This window comes from Cricetulus griseus, chromosome 8, assembly GCF_003668045.3.
Source record: "Cricetulus griseus strain 17A/GY chromosome 8, alternate assembly CriGri-PICRH-1.0, whole genome shotgun sequence".
NCBI lineage: Eukaryota > Metazoa > Chordata > Mammalia > Rodentia > Cricetidae > Cricetulus > Cricetulus griseus.
The window spans coordinates 18,088,858-18,114,225 of NC_048601.1; the positions used below are offsets into that span (position 1 = coordinate 18,088,858).

Genomic DNA, 25,368 nt, shown 5'->3' on the forward strand with positions numbered 1-25,368 from the left:
GCCCATTGTGGTGGCAGTAGGGGGGCATGGAGCAGGATATGAGAGGGTAGGTAGGGTGAGCCTGGAGGGCTTAGAGGGGCTATTTCTGGGCGTGAAGAGGTAGGGACATGGTGGTGTCCACCTTTACTCCCAGCACTAGGGAGGCAGAGGCAGGAGGATCGCCGTGAGTTCGAGGCCAGCCTGGTCTGCATAGTGAGTTCCAGGACAGCCAGGACTCCAATAGCGAGACCCTTCTCTCAAAAACAAATAAATTAAAAGACGGAGGACGAAGAGAAGGGAGGCCATAGCAGGGCTTTGGAGTTTGGCTAAAGCATAATTGGAGGTGGTGGTGGTGTTGAAACAGGGTAGCCCAGGCTGGCTTCAAGCTTGATATGTAGCCAAGGATAGCCTTGACTTTCTGATCCTTCTGCCTCTGTCTCCTGAGTAGTGGGATTATAGACACGAACTACCATATCTGGTTCCAATTAGTGATTTCTTGTTACATTTTTTTTTTTGTGTGTGTGTGTGTGTGTGTGTGTGTGTGTGTGTGTGTGTGTGTGTGTGTATACATGCCACATCATACATATGACAGTCAGGCAACTTTAGGGAGTTAGTTCTTTCTTTCCACCATGTGGATCCCAGGAGTTAAACTCAGATTGTCAACCTTGGCAGCAAGCTCCTTTTTCCACCGAGCCTTCTCGCTAGTCCCAGTTGGGAATGTTTTAAGCAAGAAAAATGTTAAAGCTCTGTTTCCAATATGATCTTTTCAGACCACAGTTGGCAATTGCTGACAGTGTTTCCTTTTCTGCCAGGCATCTTGGGTAGTGTGAACTATGATGAGGAGACCGACAATGAGGACGAGGAAGGAGACAATCTCAGCTCCCCGTCAGCTCATTCAGAGAGAGAGAGTTCTGCAGCTAGCCAGAAAGCAGCCTCGGTATGCTGTCCTTTCAGCTAATGTAATTATCCCCAAACACGGCACCTGGGGCTCTTGATTGGTTTGACTCACCGAATTGCCCTCTGGGAGAGGACTGAGGATGGTGGAGGGATTTTGTCTACTAAGTGTCTTTTGCAAGGGATGAAGTTTTCGCCCAATTCTGGGTTGCTCACGTAAAATTCCATTTCCAGGAGACAGGAGCTTCCGGTGTCACAGGCCAGCCAGGTGATGCCCAGCTTGGAGAAGTGGAGAATTTAGAGGACTTCGCATACAGTCCTGCCCCTCGGGGTGTCACAGTGAAGTGTCGAGTGACCCGGGATAAGAAAGGCATGGACCGAGGCCTCTTCCCCACCTACTACATGCACCTGGAGAAGGAGGAGAATCGCAAGGTGTGGATGCGGTCCATCCTCGGCGGCCGCCTTCCTTTTCCTTTGGTGCTGGAGAAGAGACATGGCGCAGCCTAGGCAGGCACTCCTCCACCAAGCCACGCCCTCAACCCTGAGAGGCTCCTGAGAGTACAAGGCTGTTGTGGGAATTGGCTATGCCCGGGGAGTCCCACTGGTTAGACCATGTCAGCTCAAAGTGGGTTATGAACCCAGAAGTTCTGTTCTTAGGGCCGTCACATCAGTCCTGGTCAGGCGCAGGATCTCCAGTTCCTCACCCCTGCCCACCCTCTAGAAAAACTCCTGTCCATAATGTAGGCAAGTGGAGAAGTGTTTCCCTGTGCTAGGATGGCGCTCAGCCCAGTCACTGAGCCACCCCACCACTGAGCTGACCCAGCACAGCAAGAGCGTAAGAGTGCGAGTGTTTTCCTCTCCCTCCTGCTCTCATGTAGCCCAGGATAGCCTCAAACTTGGACTGAGTGTGACCTGCTGAACTTCAGACCCTCCTGCCTCAGCCTTCCAAGTGCTAGATTTCATTTGTTTATTTATTTTGTGTTTTTTGTGGGTTGGTTTGTTTTAGACAGGGTTTCTCTGTGTGTAGCCCAGGCTGGCCTTGAACTCAGAGATCCGCCTCTGCCTCCCGAGTGCTGGGATTAAAGGCGTGCGCCACCACTCCTGGTTTAAGATTGACTTCTTTGCAGATGTTAGGTACTGGTAGACATTTGTGGTCTCACTGGACTTGTGTTTGACATTTTTCTTTTCTCAGATATTTCTTCTTGCTGGTAGGAAGCGAAAAAAGAGCAAAACTTCCAACTACCTGGTTTCCACAGACCCGACAGATTTGTCTCGTGAAGGGGAAAGTTACATCGGCAAACTCAGGTGATGGCGCCTCAGATCGCCAGCCTAATCTTCCTGTGATTTCAGAATAATTGCTGTGTTATCCCCCACCCCTGCCCAGGTCTCTTGTTCTCTGCTACTGGGGATTGAACCTAAGGTCTCACACATGTTAGCAATTGCTTTACCACTGAACTACATCCCAAGCCTTTTTTTATTGTTTTTTGTTTGCTTGTTTGTTTTTAAATTATTCAAGTATATAAATGTGTTAATCTTAAAAAAGAAAATAGTTAGTTGGGCATTGGTGACCAATGTCTTAATCCCAGCACTTGGGAGGCAGAAACAGGAGGATCTCTGTGAGTCTGAGGCCAGCCTGGTCTCCAGAGTGAATCCAGGACAGCCGGGACTGTGACACAGAGAAATCCTGTCTCAAAAAACAAAATATGGAAACAGGAAAAAGTTAAAAGAAACTCTTGAGGCCAGGCATAGTGGCACACACCTTTAATCCCAGAATTTAGGGCACAGAAGCAGGTGGATCATGAGTTCCAGACGAGCAAGGGCTACATAGAGAGACCCCGTCTCAATAAGTAAAATAATAATAGTAATGACTTATTAAATTATTTATTGTTGATAAATTGCTTATTAAATTCTTTTAAATTAAAACTTAAAGAAAATCTTGGGCCAGGCATAGTGTGGCTCATGCCCATCATCCCAGTACCTAGGAGACTGAAGCAAGAGGATTTTGCCCATAAGTTCAAAGCCAGCCTAGGATATAGAGGAAGACTCTAAGTTAGTAAGAAAAGGAAATCTAAGCCCTTCCTTGTGATGCCTGGTCTTTGAGAGATTGTGTCTGTGCCGCTCTTTGACTGGCAGGCAGACAGGTGTCCCGACTGCTTGTCTCCTCGAGAGGGAAATACAGATCATCATGGTAGCTTTTTCTCCTGATACCAGATCCAATCTCATGGGGACCAAGTTCACAGTGTATGACCATGGTGTCAACCCAGTCAAGGCCCAGGGTCTGGTGGAAAAGGCCCACACCCGACAGGAGCTGGCCGCCATCTGCTATGTAAGTGCTATCCTTGCCTTGCCTGGTGCTCTCTCCTTTGTGCCCTCCTGTGCAGCCAGCCAGGTCCACAGCCAGCTCTGCTCTCTTCCCCCGTTGATGCTCCTTTGATCCCCTTTTAGGAACTGGCATCATTTCTTCTTGTATTTGAGTTTTAATTGGATTTGTATCACCAAGTTCAGTTATGATTCGCTCTCCGCTGCCTTCTTTTTCCTGGTGCTTATTCTTTCTTTGGCCTGAGACTACAATAAAAAATAAGTTAAAATTAAAGCCATCTCTTTGCATCTAATCTTTCCCTTCCTTCCTTCCTTCCTTCCTTTCTTTCTTTCTTTCTTTCTTTCTATCTTTATTTCTTTCTTTTCTCCTTTCTTTTCTTGTAGTCTTTTTTTTTTCTTTTGAGACAGGGTCTTCTTGTATGCCCATCTTGCTGGCCTCAAACGCTCAGCCTTCCTGCTTCAACCTGCTGAACTCTGTGATTAAAGGTGTGTCCCACCACAGCTGGCTCTTTCCTTCCTTCCTTGACAAGGTCTTACCACTTTGCCTAGGCTAGCCCCAAACTCCTGGCCTCAAACACTCTTCTCAATTCCACCTCCCAAGTACTGGGACATGTTTGTGCAGGTGTGTGCCACCACGCCTGACTTCTGTGTCCGATTCTCAGGTTCTGTGTTTAGCCCCAGCAAAGGAATGAAACTGGTTTTGGTGCTCTTGAGGCTGGCAGCAGTTTTGGTGCTCTTGGTGCTGGCAGTATTTTCTGTGCCAGAGGAGGTTTCCTATAAAAATAGATCTAAGTTTTTTTCCTTCCCTTCCGTTTCCAAATTCAGCCTTGTTTTCCTGTCTTCCAGGAAACCAATGTACTGGGTTTTAAAGGTCCTAGAAAAATGTCGGTGATCATCCCAGGGATGAATATGAATCATGAACGCATCCCATTTCGGCCACGAAATGTAAGTAAAAATATATCCACGGTGAGATCGGGTCTCAAAGACAGAAGAAAAAATATATTCCATCAGCAGGGGTCTCTAGAACACAGTGATACACTCTGAATGCAGTAATAGTGTACAGAAGAGACCAGTTAAAAAAGAAAAGAAAGAAGGATTGCTTCTTTGGAATCAGGCTGGTGTGTAGCTCTTCTGTTGTTAGAAGAGCCACTGCTCACGATCCCCAGGATGGGGTGGTCCAGAGATGCTGACTTGAGAAATGCCAGATGGCACATCAGAATCTTAAAGCTGGGTCTGGAGAGATGGCTCAGTGGTTAAGAGCACTGGCTGCTCTCCCAGAGGACACAGGTTCAATTCCCAGCACACATAGTTGTTTTTAAAGTAGGGAAAAATGTTTAAAAGAATCATAAAGCTGTGGTGTTGTTTGGCTTCAGTTCTCTGTTGCCGTTTCAACCTTTTCCCTCTTCCCTCTTCCAACTCTCAGAATTGTGACTACATGACAGTCATTTCCCCTCCACACAGGAACACGAGAGCTTGCTTTCAAAGTGGCAAAACAAATCCATGGAGAACCTGATCGAACTGCACAACAAGGCCCCCGTGTGGAGTGACGACACCCAGTCCTATGTCCTCAACTTCCATGGCAGGGTCACTCAGGCATCTGTGAAGAATTTTCAGATAGTTCATGGAAATGACCGTAAGCCCGAGGGAAGGGGACCATAAGCCGGCAGGAAGGGCTGGCGGGAAGGGCTAGGTGGGACTGGAAAAGGTACTCTGCGCAGACGTGGAAATGAGCGCTTCCAGGAAGCCATGCCAGGAGGGAGTGGCAAAAGAAACCATGCCAACAGAGAGTGACTGAATTAATGATCTCTTGAAAAGACAGAGCCACAGGGCCAGAGGAGTGTGAGCATCTTTCTGTGGTGCAGCAAAGAACTCTTGGGTGAGGCCATTTAGAACCCAGGTGCAGGTGACCTCAGTGACTGCAGCCCAATCACATCTGGTCCTGCCTGCTTCTCTGGGCTTTCCTCCTGTGCTCCATGTTAGCCAGGAATAATTTCCCAATCTGTAGGAAGAAGAACAGAAGTAGAAATGTCTGATTTTTACCTTTTTGAGTCAGGGTCTTGCTATGTAGGCCCAGCTGATGGAGCTGTGTGTCTCCTGTCTCATCCTCTGGAATTCTGGGATTGCAAGTGTGTGCCGCCACACCCAACTACAAGCTTCCTGCTTTCTTTCTTTCTTTCTTTCTTTCTTCTTCCTTCCTTCCTTCCTTGCTTCCTTCCTTCTTCCCTCTCTCCCTCCCTCTCTCTCTCTTTCTTTCGGTGCTGGGAGTGGAACTTGGTACCTCCTACATACTAGGCAGGTGCTGTACCACTGAGCCATCCCCCCCCTTAGTTGCCTATTTTTTAAAAATAACTTATTTATTTTATGTGCATTGGTGTTTTGTTTGCATGTATGTTTGTGTGAGGGTGTCAGGTCCCCTGGGACTGGAATTACAGACAGTTGTGAGCTGCCACGTGGTTGCTGGGAATTGAACCCAGGTCCTCTGGAAGTGTAACCAGTGCTCTTACCCGCTGAGCCATCTCGCCAGTCTATTTTAAAGAGAGCTTGTGGCTAGCTAGTCCCATTCCCCAGTACAATCACATTAACCTCTAACGTGCTCGTTTCTTTGTTTCCAGCTGACTACATAGTCATGCAGTTTGGACGAGTGGCTGATGATGTGTTCACACTTGACTATAACTACCCACTGTGTGCACTTCAAGCCTTCGCCATCGGGCTGTCCAGCTTTGACAGCAAGCTGGCATGCGAATGAGAACCAGCAAGTAGGGAACGTCCTCACCACAGAGCCTTCAGGAGCAGAAAGCGGCTGCCCTTGACCTGGCCCAGCACAGGAAGAGCAACCTCCTGCCCTGCTCCTTCTGGGGATGAGCGAGCGTGTGCGAATGTTGATGTGTGCGCTCATGTGCACCCATGCTTGCACACACTCGTTCATGCCCTCTCGGAACTTCAGAGACCTGGTCATAGACCACAGCTCCGTGTGGGTGAGAGATGGCTTAGAGCCCAGGGAGGTGGACTCCTGGGCACACCGGTGACTCCTGACCGCACAGCAGGTCCTCTGCAGCAAGCGTGGCTTCCCTGTGCTCAGGCACTTCCCGCAGAATCAGGTTCTTATGATGAAATGCTTACTTGGGCCTCCTTCTTTCAAAAGGGGGCTGTTCCCTTGGATGCCTTTAACCTCTAAGACAGGAGCCTGTAGACTTTGTCAGCCGATGGTTTGATGGTGTCTCCAGTTAGCCTCTTTAGCACAAAAACAGCCATAACCAGTTGGTGCGCAAAGAGCATAGCTGTGCCCAATAAAACTTTATTTACACAGTTGGCATTGGCCTACTTTGGCCTGGGCTCTGGTTTGCCAGCCTGCCTTGGTACTCTGTACTCTGTATTCTGAGGCTGAAGCATCTTCCAGATCATAAGTAGAAAGAGACATGGTTTGCATTTTAGGGGCAGCAGACTGACTCCTTTTATTTTTACTTTTTTTGTTTTGTTTTTCCTGAGACAGGGTTTCCATGTGTTGGATGCCCTGGAACTCACTCTGTAAACCAGGCTAGCCTCTAACTCACAGAGATCCTCCTGCCTCTCTCTCCCAAGTGCTGGGATTAAAGGCATGTACCACCACCGTCCTTCAAGACTGACTCTTAAGAGGTACTCGTGCCGAATCCACTCCTGGTGGCTTTTACCTCACGGTGATAATGGCTGTAGGTGTCATCTGCCTTCAGGAGCTCAAGTCAGTGTCATATTTTCTTTTTCTGGGTCATGTGATGCTACCTTGTTCCGGAGGTCTGGGAAGGCTCTCATGCCCCAGCCTCCCTCCTCCCTGTCCTCAGAGCAGGGTGGTGGGCAACCACCTCAGCAGAGTGACTGGCCAGACCTCTGAAAGCCTTTCTCTCCGGCGTCTTCGTCTCGTGTAAGAGTCAACGGGACTGCCTCACTCACTCCACAGGCCTTGCCGGGTCAGCTTCGTCTCTGGGCCTCAAGCCTGACCCACCAGTGCAGATACTCCTTGACTCCCCGAGGCTTTGCGATAATGAACACTTCCTGGCAGATCATGACAAATTTCTCTAGTTCACCAGCCCGGGGTGTACCTGACCTTGAGAATTCCAAAACTTTGGCCCTGCATTCAGTGGTTGTCCACTCCCAAGCGGCTTCCGGTGTGGGCGAAGGGTTCCTGGCTACTGCTCCATGGTTTTGTCCGTGTGGAGGAGGTCCCTTTGCCCCTGCATTCTGTTGCTCCCTGCTCAGCATCAAACGGCTATGTGATGGCATGAGATGTGGGAGCATGGGTTCCCCGGGTGTCCTGTTGTCCTGTCTGTCCCTTCAGTTATCACTGGTTTCTGCCTCAGGCATGCTTCCCATTCAGTGCCTTGTTCATAGACAAATGTGCTCGGCAGCCTGTCACACCTCTGCCCCCCATTGTCCCTCACAAGCCACCTCTGTTGAGCAGAGAGTTGTTCGTTCATCTCCAGTGCGATGGCTGGCATGGGGGCCTTGGTCCACTGGATCTACTCCTGTCCAGCTAAGAGAGCTGTATACGCCCATTTCACAGACTCTCTGCTTGAGTGTGCAGGTGATCGGTTTTACATAAATCATATTTATACCTTTTATATGCCATATAAATAAAGATATTTATATAAAAATAATGTCACCTTCTCCCTCATCCTTTGGCTTCCTCCTGTTGTATTCTGTGGGAATGTTCTTTTGGTTCTTTGTAGCAACAGAGTTCAGTCCTGGGGTACCACAGACTGAGAAACCTGTTTAGGAAAGAGGTAGCTGAATCATACTCAAGGTCTTAGAGCTCTCTGCATGGATCCTGGAACCCAGAGCAGAATGTACAAGGGGCCCTGATGAGCCAGGTTGCGTTGTCTTGGACACCTGCATCATCTTGAGCCTCCTGGATCTTTTGTTGACATTGTGCACAGGATACAGCAAAACAAGCAGAACATCTCACAGGAAAACAGAGGCCACCTCCTATTCCAGTGTATGTGTATGGTGTGTGTGTGTGTGTGTTTAGACGGGGTCTTGTGTAACCAAGGCTGGCCTGGAATACACTATAGAGCCCAGCCTGCCTTTGAACTCACATCCCTCCTACCTCAGCCTCCCAGGAGCTGAGACCACAGGGCTGTGTTGCCATGGCCACTCTGTTCACATTTAAGGGCCACCTCTATTGACAAATGGAAAGAAAGCACCTGCCCACAGATCTTCCGTGGGCTTTCACTCCCCAGCAGCAATAAAGATAGAAGTCAAAAGCCCCAGGTGAGAATTTAGTTCTTTTTCTTTTTGCATAATTTTATGTGACTAAGGTCCGTGATGGCCGTAGTTGTGGGTTAGTTTTGTTTTGGGTGGTGGGGTTCTCACTAGTTTTTTGTGTATGGGTGTTTTGCTTCACTTGTGTTTGTGTATATGTGTGCCTGGGGCCGACAGAGACCATAAGAGGGCAGTGAATCCACTCTAACTGGAGTTGCCGGTGGTTGTGTGTGCTAAGAATCGAACTCTGGCCCTCTGGAAGAACAGCAAATGCAAGAAGCCACAGAGCCGTCTCCAGCCTCTGGCTCAAGTGTTGAGATCCAAATAGATTCTTTGTAACAGTTTTTTGTTGGTTTGGTTTGGTTTTTCAAGACAGGGTTTCTCTGTGAAACAGCCCTGGCTATCCTGGAACTCACAGAGATCTGCCTGCCTCTGCCTCCTGAGTGCTGGGACGTGTGCCACCCCTGCCCAGGTGGCTGCCCAGTCTTTGTAACGGTTTTAACATTTGGTTTTAACATTTAGTGATCCGAAGTTTTTGTATTTGTTTTTTCTTTCAGTACTTGGGATGGAATCCAGGGCCTCAGATGCTTGCTAGGTCACACTCTTAGCCAAAAGAAAAGGTCTGAACTGAGCATGGTGACATACTTGTAATACTAGAACTTGGGCTGTTAAGTGAGGAGGCTCTTCAGTTTTGAGGCCAGCTTGGGTTACATACTGAGGATTCCGTATGAATTTTTTCTTTCTTTTTTCCTACCCCCCTACCCCCCATCTCTTGTATACAAGTTCTCTAGTCCTTGCTGGCTTGCAATTCAATAGGCTGGTCTTGAACTCACAGACATCTGTCTGCCTCTACCTCTTGAGTGCTATGATTAAAGGAGTTGCCATTATACTAAGCCTCTGGATTTAAAAAAAAAAAAAAAAAAAAACTCATGCTTCAGGCTATCCTGTAACTAGTTGAGGATAACCTAACAGATAGCCCCTTTTGTAGGTGGCCGTGTTATATGTTCAGGACCGTGTGCGGGTGTAGGCACACTCATGTGGAGGCCCAAGGTCGACCTCAAGTGCCAGTCTTACTTTGTGAGAAAAGGCCTCTGGCCTGAGGCTCCTGGGTTAGGCTAGGCTGGGATTACAAACCACAAACCAAGCTGGACAGATCTCTGTGAGTTTGAGGCCAGCCTGGTCTACATCATGAGTTCCAGAGCAGCCAGAGCAAGTAGAGAGACCCTGTCTCAAAAACAGGGTCTTTTCATGCTTTTGTGGCAAGAACCTTTACCAAATGAGCCATTCCTCACCACCACCACCACCAACCCCTGCCCCAAGACCCCAAAATAAACATCTATTTCACTACGTATATTATCCCTTAGATTGACACTTGTGGATTCTTTTTGTCATATATGTAATTTTCTAAGTGCTCAGAGACATCCACACAGAAACACTGGGACTCTGCAGGCCACCTTGTTCCCAGCCTCTGCAGCCCCTTTCTGGTCTCTCTAAATCAAGGGTTTCCTGCTGTTTTTGTTTGTTTTTAAGCCACGGTCTTCACATGCCTGTAATTCTAGAGGCTAAGGCCAGAAAGGGGGACCTTGGCTGGGTGTTGGTGGCTCATGCCATTAATCCCAGCACTCAAGAGGCAGAGGCAGGCGGATCTCTCTGAATTTGAGACCAGCCTGGTCTACAAGAGCGAGTTCCAGGACAGCCTCCACAGCAATACAGAGAAACTCGGTCTCGAAAAACCAAAAGAAAAAAGAAAAAAAGAAAGAGAGAGAGAGAAAGAAAAGGGGACCTTGGTGGCCAATCTGGTCTACACAGCCGGACAAACTAGCAAAAGTCCCAGTATGCAAAGGACACAACCAACCTTGCCTTGTTATGAGAGAAAGTAAGACAGTTTTGTGGCGCCACCTTGTGGTCAATAATGCATATTACAAGTCTTTAAGAGCTCTAGTGACCACACCACCCAGATTCCCTTTAAGATAAGAGCACAAGTACATTTTTATTTATTTGTTTGGTGTCTGGGGATTGAGTCTTGATAGTTAAACTATCTCCACAAGTTACACTTCTGGCTCTAAATACTTTTAAAATAAAGTCAGGGCCTAGAGAGATGGCTCAGAGGCTAAGAACACTTGTGGCTTTCCCAGAGGACCTAAATTCAATGCCTAGTGCTAACTTGGCAGCTCCTATCGTAACCTTCTATAACTCCAGTTCCAGGGATCGACACTGTCTTCTGACCTCAGCAGGCACCGGGAACACACATGGTGCACAGGCATATTGAAGAGCCAGCCTGCCTCCAGCTTAAGCTTGGAAACCATTTTATCAAGCCAGGCAGTGGTGGCACAGGCCTTTAATCCCAGCACTCAGGAGGCAGAGGCAGGCGGATCTCTGAGTTTGAGACCAGCCTGGTCTATAAGAGCTAGTTCTAGGACAGCCTCCAAAGCTACAGAGAAACCCTGTCTCAACCTCCCCCACCCCTCAAAAAGCCATCTTATCATAAAGACAAACTAGGCTCATTCCTGTTTATGATGGAACCTGTTCCTGGGCTATGCCCTCCTGTAACCTTAACTACAAATTGTTCTAAACTGCCTGTCCCAGGAAACAGCAACCATGACTTTGTTTCAAAAAGTTTTTATAACTATCTTGCAACCCTACCTTTGTTTCAAAAGGCTGTTATGACAATTTGTTGTTATGACAATCTGTTGTTATGACAATCTGTTGTTATGGCCACCTTGGTACACCACCTTGCAGTCACATCTATGTTAGAGCTAACCTGTATACTTAACTCCTGTTACCCTTCTATTTGCCTGCCAAATCCCCCATTTGGAAACCCCCTACCCTGAGCTATAAAAAGCTTGTCTTCCTCTTGTCCAAATGCTGACCTCTGGAACTCCACCTTAGGGGTTCAGGAATAAAAAGGCTTGCTTTAATTAATTGCCTGCCTTTATTAATTTGGTCACAATGGTTTGGATAGGTAACTCTTTCTTTTTGCATCTTTGGGATTAACAATATGTGCTGGCAAAACACTCATACATTTTCTTTTCTTTTTTGAGTTTTTGAGACAGGGCTTCTCAGCATAGCTCTGGCTGTCCTGGAACTCACTCTGTAGAGCAGGCTGGCCTTGAACTCACAGAGATCAGCCTGCCTCTGCCTCCCAGAGTGCTGGATTAAAGGAGTGTTTCACTACTGCCTGGCTAATATTTCCTCCTCTCCCCCCACCCATTTTTCTTTTTGAGCAGTTTATATATGTGTGTCCAGCCCTGCCAGGCCTTTCTGTCAGTCTTAGCCTCCTGTCATGCTGCCCTCCCACACAGTTGACCTGAGCAGGAAAGCAGCATAGAGTGCCCACAGGCAGGCAAGGAGGAGACTGGTTTTGCTTTCTGTTTAAAATCTGCAGAACCCAGAGCCTCATACATGGAAGAACCACGTCCTTCAACTAAAACTGATCTCTACCTTCTGGTTGGGTGGGATCTATCATGTTCAGGCTGAGGAGTCAGATAGCAAATGACAGGAATTGCATGGAGAAACACTCATCTCCCACACAGGAAGCAAAAGAAAGGGGGATGGTGGAAGTCCCACAGTCCCCCCTGGAAGGCACACCCCCAGTGACCTAAGGCTCTCTCATAAGGCTCCACCTAAGCTGGCCGCCAGCCTTTTCTATACAAGGGTCTTTGTGTGGCATTCATCATCCACACTTCAGCAGGGCCCTGGTGGGAGTAGAAGTCTCCCTGGCCTCTGGCCATGTTTAGACACATCTTTAGTTTGAAGGTGGCTCTGGAGCCTCGGGGCAATGCTACAGACCTACGTTTTGTCCTTCTATGACTCCAATATTTCTAGAACGGTCAGCAGTTCTCTTTGAAGCTTTCAAAGGGACTCTGGCCAGCACAGAACACGGCAAACATGGCAGGCCTTGCCCTTCCCTGATTGATCCCTTCTGCTTTGCTAAAAACCCTTAGATCACATTCCTAAAGCTACTCACCAAGGGCTGTTCCCTTATTTGACGCTCTCCTTGTGAGACTGTCAACCAAGGTCCAGCTAATAAAGTATTGAAATCCAGCAACCAAAAGCCCCCTTGGGCTCACCTAATTAACCTATCAAAATTAAACACCTCATCCTAACTCGGGGGGAAAAAAAAACCCTAACTAAGGGAAAAAAGGTTTCCCTTTTTACCTTTATAAACTGCCACTTGCCTATGGGCCACGTCTGTCTTCTCTCTATCCAGAGGCAGTCCTTTGTCCTCCAGGACAAATATCCCTTTCCCTCTCCCTTTTTCCGTTCTCCTTCTCCCTTGTCCTCTATCTCCTGTCTTTGTCATCTCCTTTGTGCTGAGAACTTGGTCTTGGGTGTCTTGTACTGATACTGGTCCCTTCAGCTTAGGAGCAGGAAGCCTAGGACGATGGTTTGAGGAGGAAATGAGGGTGACAGGCAAAAAAAAAAAAAAAAAAAAAAAAAAAAAAAAAAAAAAAAAAAGCCAGGAATTATGTGATTTTAAAACTGAAGGCTGGCAGCCAGGTTGTGGGGCACACACCTTTGATCCCAGCACTCAGGAGGCAGAGGATCTCTGTGAGTTCGAGGCCAGCCTGGTCTACAAGAGCAAGTTCCAGGACAGCCTCCAAAGTCACAGAGAAACCCTGCCTTGAAATCCACCCTGAAAGGTTCAGGCATTATGCTGGCCCGCCCCTGTTACCTGGTGGAATCCACTCAGGCAATACCCTGGTCAGCCCAAGGTTCCATGGGAAAGAAGTCTGCACGCAGGTGCAGAGGACCCCTTTAAAAGATAGGCCCCTGCCCCTTTACGCTCTCTCTCTCTCTCTCTCTCTCTCTCTCTCTCTCTCTCTCTCTCTCTCCCTCCCTCCCTCTCCCTCCCTCCCTCCCTCCCTCTCTCTCCCCCTCTCCTCTCTCCCCCTGTCTCTCTCTCTCTCTCTCTCTCTGTTTCTCTCTGTTCCCGTTCTCTGTCCCGCTCTCTGTGCTATTCTGTCCCCCACCTATGCTCTCGCTCTGTCTCTCTATGGCGACCGGCCATGGCGGTCAGCCATTACCCTGTTCCTCTTCTTAGTCTCCCCATTCTACTGGGCCTTATAATAAACTTATAGTCAATATGTCTGTCTCAGCAATTTCTCTTTTCTTCTTTTTAAACAAAACAATAACACCCCCCCAAAAAAATAGATGGCTCAGCAGGTAAAGTTGCTTGCAGCCTAACAACCTGTTTGAGCCCTCGATCTAGTTCCCAAAAATGTCCTCTGACTGCCACATGCACAAAATAAAATGTAAAGAAAATTGTAAATTGTTACATGTTGTTTGGTTTTGCTTTTGGATTACTTTACATTATCCTTAGCCAGGTATATAGGTATTAATAGAGTGTCCTAGTTACTTTTTCTGCTACAGCAGTAAGGCAGTGATCTGATAAAAGCAACTTAAGGGGGAAAGGACTTATTTTGGCTCACAGTTTGAGGGTATGGTCCACCATGGTGGGGAATCTTGGAGGCAGAAGCCTGAGCAACAGGTCGCACACATCCACAGAGACTCGCCAGAAACTCCTCAGTTAGGGTGAAACTCCCATCTGGATCAGCCTAATCTCCATATTCCCCCCTAGGTGCCAACCTGCTCTAGATTAAGCCTCATATGTCCGAGGCTCTCCTCTTTGGTGACGCTATCAAATATTGCAAAGAAATCCATAAAATTGATAGGAATAATTTTTGAACAGTTTTGCAACGTCGACTCCTACCCCCTCCACCTTCTTTCTATTCGATAGTCACTTCCAAGCTTCTCTCCAGTCTACGTCTTTTCAGTGTTGATGCAAAAATGAAAATGTGTCTGTAATCTCCCACCCCATGCTCTGAAGCTGGCTCTGCGGCTTGCTCGTTCCCTGGTCGTATTTCCTCATCAGCTGATACTGTCCTGCTAGGTGTGGTGACATTGGGCAGACTGAGGTTCATGAATTAATTCGCTGCTTAGACTGTGAAGGAAGAGTCTGCCTTGAAATAAACAACAACAACAACAAAACCAAAACGCATAGTTCTTCCTTACACTGATTAGGCTCCATATTGATCTGGCGAGGGAATTACTGCATATGGTTTCTGTTTTTTGTTTGTTTTTGTTTTTTAAAGATTTATTTAAAATATATACAGTGTTCTGTCTGCTGTGTCCCTGCAGGCCAGAAGAGGGCACCAGATCTCATTGCAGATGGTTGTGAGCCATCAAGTGGTTGCTAGGAATTGAACTCAGGATCTCTGAAAAAACCAGTTGGTGTTCTTAACCACTGAGCCTCTCTCCAGCCACAAGAAGGAGAAAGGGGGAATCTCTCTCTCTCTGTCTCTCTGTCTCTGTCTCTGTCTCTCTCTCTCTCTCTCTCTTTTCTTTTCAAGACAGGGTTTCTCTGTGTAGCTTTGGAGCCTGTCTGGAACTTGCTCTGTAGACCAGGCTGGCCTTGAACTCACAGAGATCTGCCTGTCTCTTCCTCCAAAGTGCTGGAATTAAAGGGGTGTGCCACCAATACCTGACCAGTTTTTGGTTTTCCTTAGGTTTTTCTTTCCATTTTTGTTCAATTTATTTATGTACTTATTCATTGTGGTTTTCCGAGACAGGGTCTCATGGACCCCACACTGTCCTTTGAAGTCCTAAATGTAACACAAGACAGTGAGTTACTGGCCCTCCTGGCTGTGCAGTGCTATCCTGCCCCCTCCTCGTCCCCACACCCAGGTGCTGAGAGAACTGGAGTCATAGACACCTGGCTGTGCAGTGCTATCCCCCCCCCTCCACACACACACACACCCAGGTGCTGAGATAATTGGAGTCATAGACACCTGGCTGTGCAGTGCTATTCCCCCCGCCCCCCATCACACACACACACACCCAGGTGCTGAGATAATTGGAGTCATAGACACCTGGATGTGCTGCACCAGGGATCAAACCAGGGCTCTGAAGATGCTCAGCAAGCATTTTGCCAACTGAGCCACATTCCCAGACCTTCCTGTTTGTTTCTTAAAATTTTAATGGACACATAAAGTTGTACATATTCATGGATGCTGAGTCACCAGGGCTAACATAGCCATGTTTTCAATCATTTGTCGTTTTCTTGTGACCAGACTGTCAGTTTGTGTGTTAACAATGTTTTATGCGTAAACATCCAGTTCCTCACTCAATAACCTTCACCTACGCCTCGTTCTGTTTGTTTGTCTGTTTTTTCGAGATACGGTTCCTCTATGTAACAGCTCTGGCTGTCCTGAACTTGCTTTATAGACCTTGCTGGCCTTGAATTCATAGAGATCCACCTGCCTCTGCTTCCCCAGTGCTGGGATTAAAGTTGTGAGTCACCACCGCCTGGAGGCTACACCTCACTCTTGATATCTCGCTTAATCCTGAATTCTCTCCTGAGGTATCACGGTCACTCTTAGGATACCCCTTTAGATGGTCCATGGCTATGCTGCAACCAGAATAACCACTAGAGGCTTGCTCTCTGTGACCCAAACAAAACCAAGAGAGAGCAAGCCTGCACCGGACCCCAGACCTAATACCACATGCTCACATACACACCTGTGACCACCTATGGTCAGCACCACAGGTGGGCTGGGTGGATCTCTCACTACAATTATTGTTTTTACTTGTTTATTGGTCTTTTTGAGACTGGCATCAACTGGACCTGGATGTGTAGAAATTTTTTATTTGAATGCAAACACATTAAAATTCATCCATTAGGTTGGATGTTGTTTACCAGCCACAGACATCTTGATTTCTGGTTTCCAAGTTGTCTTCTGTGTGGAAGTTGAAGAGGGTGTCACATTTCCAGTTTCCTCTGGGCTGTCAGCACTTGAGAGGCAGGGGAGATCGCTTTTCTCTGTGTACCTGTAACTCTTAGCTACCAAGGGGCTGAGGGAGTCATTTATGGTCAAGGAGGCTGGTAGTGGAAGCCTGTACTCAGAGGTAGGAGGGTTAGGAATCTGAGGCTAATCTTAAAACTATATGACGGGGATCACTCCCAATTACTTGGGGAGCAGAGCCAACCTGACATAGGTTTAACACTGTCTGGAAGAGTGTGGCAGTCAGGAGGTGTCTGGGAGGTGGCTCCGTGGTTTCAATAGCTCGCTGGCCAATCATGAGGACAAGAGTTCAAGTCAACACCTAACACCTATGCGGGGTGGTTCACAAATTCCTATGAGCTATGACACCATTTCCATGAGCTCTGATGCCCTCTTCTGGCCTCTGAGGGTTACTCCTGCCCCACACATATGGACACACACTCACAAGACATACACACAGGCACAGTAAAATCAGGTAAATCTTTAGAAACACAAACAGGGCTGTTGAGATGGCTCAGTGGATAAAGAGGCTTCCTGCCATAAGGACACTGAGCCTGACAACAGGAGTTCCGTCCCTGGGACACAGCTGGTGGAAGGAAGTGACTCCTGGAAGTTATCTTCTGGCTTCCATGTACACAATAAACAAATAGCTGTAACAAAAATTTCAAATGTGTGTGCAGGAGTGTTTGCCTGCATGTATGCTTGTGTGTGTGTCATGTGCCTGCAGTGCCCAGGAAGGCCAGAAGAGGGCGTCCGGAACTCCTGGAACTGGAGTTACACACGCACACGCACACGCACACGCACACGCACACGCACACGCACACACAGTTGTAAACCGCCATCCTGGGAACTCAACATCCATCTTCTGCAAGAACAAAAAGTGCTCTTAACTGCTGAGCCATCTTTCCAGCCTCATATTGTTTCTCTTTCTGAAACAGGGTCTCACTCTATAGCCCAGGCTAGCCTGGAATTCATTATATAGTCCAAACTGACCTCAAACTCATGGCAATCCACCTGCCTCAGCCTCCGGAATACTGAAATGAAGGAGTGAGTCACTACTCCTGTTGTTTAATCACTTCTTTAAGGAATTTCACCTCTGAGGCAGGAGACATGGCTCCGTGGTTAAGAAAACTGACTATACTTCCAGAGGACCTGTGTTCGATTCCCAGCAGCTACATGGTAGCTCACAACTGTCCTTAACTACAGTTCCGGGGCACCCGATACCCTCACACAGACAAAACACCAATGCACACAAGAATAAGTAGGTTTTTTTTTTTTTTTTTAAGAATTTTACCTCCAAACACTGTCACACTGTGAGGTATGGGAAGGGATACAACTTAACCATTAGGACCTGCTGTTTCCAAGGTAGTTTGCTGAGAGCATATTAATTTTATTTACTTATTTTCAGTACTGGGGATTGTATCTACAGCCTTGAACAAGCTAGGTATATTCAAGACCACTGGTCTATACACTCTGCCTAGTGTGTCCCTGGTGCGCAAATGTGTGCTGTGTGTGTGTGTGTGTGTGTGTGTGTGTGTGTGTGTGGTTTGGAACCCAGGGCGTTGTGTGTGTTAGGCTCTATCACCAACATAAACCTCCAGCAACAACCTCTTTGAGGATGAAATAATAAAACTAACACAGGGCTGGTGAGATGACTGGAAATCAGGTCAGCCTTGGTGGCAATTGCCATTACCCCTTTGTTTTTGAGAAACTGAGTCACTGGGAAAATTTCTGGACCCACAAACTGTGACTTAGCAATAGCTGAAGTGAAAACTTTGGGTAACAAAATTCATGAAAAGCCTGGGACTTTTGAAGGTTGGTGTTTCCTGAAGATTTATTTGTTGAAATCTTTCCTCTGTGTGTGTGTGTGTGTGTGTGTGTGAGAGAGAGAGAGAGAGAGAGAGAGAGAGAGAGAGAGAGAGAGGGAGAGAGAGAGAGACACACAGAGAGAGACAGAGAGAGAGAGAGGGAGAGAGACAGAGAGAGAGACAGAGAGACAGAGAAACAGAGAGAGGGGGGAGGGAGGGAGGAGGGAGAGACAGACACACACTCTAGAGGCCTAGAAGCATAGATTTCTCTGGAGCTATAGTTTTCAGGTAATTGTGAGCAGCTGGTTGGCTGAGCCACAAAAAGAAATTTTAGGGGCTGAAGAGATGGCTAAGTAGGTGCGATGCTGGTTTTGGTTGTCAACTTGACTACATCTAGAATTAACTAAAACCCCCAAATGGGTCACAATTGTGAGGCATTTTTGCTTAATTTGAATTGGGATGATCCAGCAACCTCCCCACTACTACCACCACAGGCACACACTGGAACTCACTCTGTAGACCAGGCTGGCCTTGAACTCACCTGCCTCTGCCTCCCAAGTGCTGGGATTAAAGGCATGTACCACCTCTGCACTTCTAATCTGAATCAGTTTTTCTTTCGGGGTGGGGGTGCTTTTTGAGAAAGGGTTTCTCTGAGTATCTCTAGCTGTCCTGGAACTCGCTCTGTAGGCCAGTCTGGGCTTGAACTCACAGAGATGCACCACCTCTGCCCGGCTCCAATCTGAATCTTTGAGGTAGGAAGAAACATCTCTAATCTGGGACCACCTTCTGGTGGAAGCCTATATAAGAATGGATATCAGAGCCGGGCTAGTTCCAGGACAGCCTCCAAAGCCACAGAGAAGCCCTGTCTCAAAAAAACTAAAGAGAGTGAGAGATGGAGAGAGGTGGGGGGGTGGGGGGGAGGAGATCTGCCTTTTCTTCTTCTTCTTCTTCTTCTTCTTCTTCTTCTTCTTCTTCTTCTTCTTCTTCTTCTTCTTCTTCTTCTTCTTCTTCTTCTTCTTCTTCTTTTTTTCCAGACAGGGTTTCTCTGTGTAGCCCTTGCTGTCCTGGAACTCATTCTATAGACCAAGTCACCATGCCCATCAAGGATCTGCTCTTTTTCATGTAGTAAATCATGGATGTCTGATTTGGAGTGTAGTTCAGTGTTACAGTGTATGTGAAGCCCTGATTTTGATCCTTAGCACTAAACAAAGCACTAAAACTACTACAAATTTTAAGCATCCCTCTGCTACTAGCAGCTCAGACCAATTCCATCACATAGATGTGAGTGAATTTGTTTAATAAAAGATCCTTATAAATATTTTGATTATGACCCAAGTGGTTAAAAACAAAAACAAAGTTTATTTCAGGAATGGAAATAATACCAAACAGCACATGGTAACACTAATTAATATGGTTTAAAAGTTTGAGTTGGGGCCTAATCAACACAAATACCCTCCCCACATCAAAACCAGCTTTGACCACAACTACCTTGCCTTTGGCCTCCACCCACTTGTCAGACTGGAGTGGTCTGGAGACCCAGGAAACGAGGCAAGTCATAGGCCATCTGATGTAATCGGAGGGGCTCTGTGTCTTCCAGCTGGATGTAAACAGCTAAAACATTCCCACCAGAAGATCATTCTTGAGGGTCAGTGAATGAATGTAGGTCCTGTCTCAAGCATTCTGAACCCACCTGGGCAGGGTAGATGACCTCTGTCTGGGAAAGATTGCTCAGTGGTTACTTAGTACTCTGTAGGGGACCTGGGGTTTGGCTCCCAGCACCCACATCAGGCAGCTCACATCATCAGGGAACTCTAGCTCCAGGGGAATCTGATTTCCTCCGGCCTAGAGCGTACCTGTGTGCATGCAGGCACACCCACATACACACCAACTAAAGAAAAGTCACCGGCAGCCAGCAGCCCCTCAGGATGGGTGCGTCTGATTAGTTCTCTTTAGCAGAAAGGTTTTGAGATGGCCCTCATTTGCTCAGAAAGTGGAATTCCCGAAGACCTAGACTACTCTAGAAGTCTGTAAGGGTAAGAACCGGGAAGCTAGAAGACACACTTTTCCGGCTTGGATCCCCAACTGTCTTGAAGAGAAGCAAGTAAGCAGAGGGTTCTCTGTGCGTCCTCCTCTGCTGTCAGTGAAGAGCTGTTTTGTCTGCACCCTGCACTGTCCTGTCCAGATTCCCCTCTCATATTATGCCATTTCTCTGTAGTGGAAATTACTTAATTATATTTTGGTTTTGAGACCGAGCTTTGCAGTATAATCCAGGCTGGCCTTGAATGCCTAGTCTTCCTGCTTTAACCTCAGGCCTTTGCCACCAGGCCATCACACCGCAGCTAGCCAGAGCTCTTACTGTAGGTGTGCCGTGGTCCTCTGTCCATTTGTAACAGTTTATCAGCTTAAAGGGCAACCTCTATTCACAGATCACACATGAATTTTAACTTTATTTCCAGTTCCTGAGGCTCTCTCTTTCAGTCTTAGGGTCACTGAGTCTGTTTAGGACGGGACAGGAGAATCTACATGACATTTAAGACTGTTGTCAGAGGGTCTAATGACAGCACCAAGAAAGTCACACCTAGGTCTAAGTAGCCTTCATGATGGCCACATCTTCAGCTCAGGTTGTGTGAACCTCACAATCTGATGTCCACTTCTCTTACTCTTTGGTCTTAAGCTCCCTCCAGCTAGGATTTCCGGTGTACACCACCACACCCTTTGGCTCCTAACTTTTCAAACCAAATCTTCCTGAAAAACCACTTGGCAAACTCATGTGTCCCTCAAGAACTGGATCAATGTCATCCCACAAACCTGGTAGCAAAAACCTGCACTTTAATTCCAGCTATTCCCAAGGCTGAGGCAGGAGAATTGACCAGTTCAAAACATGCCAAGGCTAGATAGAGTTCAAGGTATGCCTGAGTAACTCAATAGACCAGTTTCAAAAACCAAAACAAATTAAGGCTGGGGCCACAGCATTGTTGTAGAGCATTGTCTGGAACACACAGGGCCCCAAGTAAACATCACACTGGGAAAAGTCACCCCATGCCTTGAATCTCATTGTTTCTGTTCTTGAATTCATGTTGGATGATGCATTATTGAATTACTGTCTTGCTTCGACGGTGAGCTTCTTGAGGGCAGGGGCCTGTTTCTGGGCTTAGTTTGGTGCCAGAGTCAACAAAAGCTCAACAAAGGATTGTTGAATTAAGTGACGGGACACTTTGTACGTCACGCTCACAGATACACTGCCTTGTGCTGCTCCTCTCATGTGAATGGGATATGACTAAGCTTTGATATGACTCATTATTTAATAAGCATACCAGAATTTATATATCCAAATGAGGGCTGCTTCCTTCAAAGTCTTAACTTTGTAAGGCTGGATGCTACCGAGTCCCGTGATGCCAGCATTTCCGCAGACTCTTTGGTTCACCTCTCTGGGGCACAACCGTGGCATTTATAATACTTTCTTTCCAGCCTTTCCCATGCTACCCTCCCCTCATTTAGTCTGTATATCTCCATCTTATGTTAGTGTTGGGAAAAGATAAGATAAATCCGGCGATTTACTGCCTTCAAGGGTTTCTGTTTGGCCCAGGAGCTCCAACTGGGAGAACCACGGCAATAAAAACTAAATGGTAATGCTCCCGAGATTGTTCGATTTTTGCAAATAGTCTTTTCTTTGGTTTTAAGTTTCCCAAAGCGACAGGGTGGGTGCTGGAGCTGTGTAGTAACTGTAACTGCTTTAAGCCAAATTGTTATAAAGATTACTCAGCCCGAGTCCACGTCAATTTCTCCTAAATTGATTTGGCACTTAGAAGCCCAGACTTCCTTCTAACTTCATGAGGACTCTGTCCTGTATCCAGGGTCCCCCAGCCAAATTCTAACTCTCTGCGAAGCCTTGCGGGGACCCTATATCCTTATTATTCTCGCAGCATCCGGTGGACCCTTTAACAGGATAAAGAGTCACGGAGTTACAACCGAGCACATGACCGGTCTCCCCTTTCTTCCCTGCTTTCTGAGTGACAGTTCTGCAGATCCCGAGGGACACCGAGAGAACTGAAAGGGCCAGTACTAGGGAGGGCTGGAGAGGGAAAGCGGTGGCGGATCTGGGAGCAGAGCCGGGAGTTCCTGCTTCCTGCTCCCGGAGCGAGAGTCCTCGGTGGCAGCCTCGGGGAAGGGACCAGCCCTTCCTGCTCGCGTCCTTCCAGGAGCGCAGCGAGGCGCGCCCCACCCCGGCCGACGGGACGCTTTTCAGCTGGAAGTGGTGGGGGGACAGCTAGGACTCAACGCCACCCGGGTGTGTGGGGACCCGGACGAGAGCGGGAAATCGGTAGACCAGAGCCTAGGCGGGTGGGTGCGAGCCGCCGGCCGGAGGCGCCGAGGGATCCGCGGGGGTCCCTGGGTGTCTCGGCCCTGGCGGGTCCCGTGGTTGCCCGCGGTCCCCCGGGCTCCGCCCCGCCGCTCAGCCCGGCCCCTCTCGGACCGGGTCTCCTCCCCGAGGTGCGGGTGGCAGCGCCACTCCCTCCGCTCCCTCCCAAGCCGCGCGCGTCTCATTCCAGCGCCCATTCCGCGCATTCCTGCCGGGCTCCTCTGCAAGCTCCGGCCCCGGGGGTGGGGACCGCCGCAGCTCCGCGCTCCGGCCCCGCAGCCGTCGCCGCGGCTGGAAGACTTGGCGCCCCGCGCGGACCTGCTGCAGCCGGCCGAGCGCTCCCACCCCGCCTCCCGCACTCTGGGACCGGTAAGGCTGCCGAGTTCCGAGGATATCCGCGTCCCGCGTGGTCCGGGCGGCACTTAGAGGACCATTGGGGCACGTGCGGGAGGTGGAGCCCAGGGGCTGGGCATAGCAGGGTCTCCTGGCTGAAGTATCAGAAGCAGGCGATCTCCGAGCCCCAGACAGGCTCTTTTCTACTTTTGGGCCAGGGGAAGCTCGCCCCGGAGGGAGGTGTGTTGCTTGGACCTTTTGCCGAGGTCCCCAGGGTTTGAGACGGCGTTGCTCCCCATGCTGAGGAGTGATGGACAAGAGCTCCCCAAACTCCAAGGCACTACACCCTAGCAGGCAGCCCAGGGGCGCGCCGCGATGCACACACACATGGGGGGGGGCGGGGGGCTCCAGGCACACCCACACTCCGGTTCTGTGAGTGAGTTCAAGCGAGATCTTACTGTGCCAGCATCCTTAAGTTTTGGGTGTTACCTGAGGGAGAGAGATCTGTGCGCTGTGACTCACCTTGCTTTCAGTAGGTGTGTTTGTTTGCGCTGAACGTGACAGTGTGTACATTGTACTACAGTACACCTTGAAGAGGGTGCCGCGTGAAACCCCGAGTGTCGGAGTGGGTGTGTGATGCCTCCCTCCTCTCCAAGGCTGCCCTCGCTCTGAGGATGTTGGTTCTGGCTCTGGCTTCTTCCTGCAGAACCGGAGCAGGAGACAGTGTTCCCAAGTTCTTTGTGTGCAGGGAGACTTTGACAGTAGTAGTTGGAGGTGTCCCCCACCCCCACTCACCACCCTATCCCTGCTGGGTTGGGCAGAGCTGGCAGGAAGCTGCCTACACCTGCCCCCCTTCCAGGCAGCTGTCTTTCTGAGGGAGAGTTGATCCTGTTCTGGGGGGATGGTTTAGAGAGCTGTTGGGAGGCCGACATCTCTGCCCTTAGGGAATAGGATGATTTTGGGGGAATGTTTGTGGGGGTGGACCCCCTAAAAGGGAGAGACCTTGTTTTCTTTTGGGATAGAAGTCTAGTCTAGCCTGGCCTGGTACAATTTACTACCCTAACATAAGATTTTCATCCTTCTGCCTCAAAAACAAAAAACAAAACAAAAAAAAAAAAAAACAAGACAAAAATAAAACAAAAACCAACTTTTTTTTTTTTTTTTTTTTTTTTTTTTTTGAGACAGACTCAAAAGGCCAGTCTGCCTTTGAACTCACAGCAATTCACCTACCTCAACCTTCTAAATAGTGGGATTACAGGCCTGAGTCACCAGGCTTAGTTGACCATGTTGGATGTTGGGATATTGATAGTTTTCTAAGTTGGCCTCAAGGACAAAAAAGCATCACTGTTTACCCATCTAAACTACCTCTCAGGCTTTGCTTCTTCTTGGAGCACCGAGAGGGAAAATCTCATTCCTTAATGACTATTAGACCTAAAAATTCCTAAATAGGGGCCTTGCTCTGTAACTCAGGCTGGGTTCAAACTGAGTGATCCTCTGCCTCAAGCTTCCAGAGCACGGGAGTTGCTCCCTCATTCTTCATAGCTTGCTAGCTACCTCGTTTCTGTGTAGCTCAATGCCTTAGTGACAGTCTGGAAGGTGAGGGCTGCCTCGGCCTTAACTTGTTGGCTTCGCCCAGGAGCGTGGTGTGAGTGTCACAGACAGGCTTGGCATCGGAGTTCTCCCTCATTAACACAATAGAGATGACAGCTAGGGTTTCTTGGAGGGAAGGAACAGAAAACTGTCAGGAGTGGGGGCTCTTGTGTTTATCCTTCCTTTTATCCTGCTAATGTAGATTAGATAATCTTCGGGGAAATGCTTCATACCCCTAGCCACCCAGGCTATGTGGAAGGCTGGTTTACAAAAGCAGCTCTATGGGGTAGAAAATGCACAGCATGGGGTCAGACAGACGGGGACACAAATCTTGAGACTCACTCACTACCTTTAAGGCTTTTGGACTCAGTTTCTTGCCGAGTAACATTGTTAGAGTGAGGGGGGTGCTGATGGGGTGCTGGGAGGAGGGGAAGGGGGGAGGGGAGGGGGGAGTAACTAATACTTGCAGAAAACTTGCATTGAAAACTCAGTGCAAAGTTCCCAATAGCACATCCCAGGGCCCTTGGAAACGGAGTAGCTTATGTTTTCCCAAGTTTGCCCCCTTCCCCTTTCCATGCTGAGGGCTGAATCCAGGGTCTTATACCACGTGAAACTAGAGGATTTTGAATGACCGTTTCTCTGAATCCCCCTTGGGAAACCTCACCCTGTTCATCATGTTTGCTTTGCCAGCGTGAACTGAGCGTTCGCTGAGGGTCCTGTGCCATGGGGAGGTTTTCCTTTGCCACCCTAGCAACATCCTCCAGCTCCCATATTCTCATTTCCATTTTGTCTTGCCCTCGGGTGAGTTTGCTGAGCAGCCTTGGACCCTCTGTCAATGTCCAGCCCCTTTGTGGGGAAACTGAGACCCTGAGAGGGACCATAAAACCTTTAGGATTGTATATGCCCTAAGTGGCTGAGTTGGGAGGAAAACCCAAGCTCTTCACTTTGAATTCTTGTCTACTGCATTGTGGAACCCAATATTTGGGCCCCCAGACGCTAGCTACTATTGTTCATCCAGTACAGAGACCGTAACAGTCTGACGTGGGTGGTGTCTACCATCTTGTGGTAC

At 48.3% G+C, this 25,368-nt stretch overlaps 2 protein-coding genes and 1 long non-coding RNA gene across 3 annotated transcripts in view; 2 read left to right on the forward strand and 1 right to left on the reverse strand.

Moving 5' to 3' along the window:
- Tulp3 (TUB like protein 3) overlaps window positions 1–7,817 on the forward strand; it is a 31,384-nt gene extending 23,567 nt beyond the window's left edge. Inside the window, exons 5-11 of the mRNA XM_027428375.2 lie at window positions 792–916; window positions 1,108–1,305; window positions 2,066–2,178; window positions 3,085–3,199; window positions 4,039–4,137; window positions 4,654–4,825; window positions 5,805–7,817. Coding sequence (XP_027284176.1) covers window positions 792–916; window positions 1,108–1,305; window positions 2,066–2,178; window positions 3,085–3,199; window positions 4,039–4,137; window positions 4,654–4,825; window positions 5,805–5,938 — 956 coding nt within the window. The 3' untranslated portion in view covers window positions 5,939–7,817. The remainder of the gene's footprint in view (window positions 1–791; window positions 917–1,107; window positions 1,306–2,065; window positions 2,179–3,084; window positions 3,200–4,038; window positions 4,138–4,653; window positions 4,826–5,804) is intronic.
- On the reverse strand, window positions 2,739–23,637 carry LOC118239313. Its single transcript, XR_004771186.1, has 2 exons — window positions 23,232–23,637; window positions 2,739–5,191 (listed from the first exon to the last, which is right to left on the reverse strand). It is a non-coding gene; the product is annotated as an uncharacterized LOC118239313 (long non-coding RNA).
- Tead4 (TEA domain transcription factor 4) overlaps window positions 22,530–25,368 on the forward strand; it is a 74,777-nt gene continuing 71,938 nt past the window's right edge. Inside the window, exon 1 of the mRNA XM_027428373.1 lies at window positions 22,530–22,745. The gene's annotated coding sequence lies outside the window, so the exon portion shown is untranslated. The remainder of the gene's footprint in view (window positions 22,746–25,368) is intronic.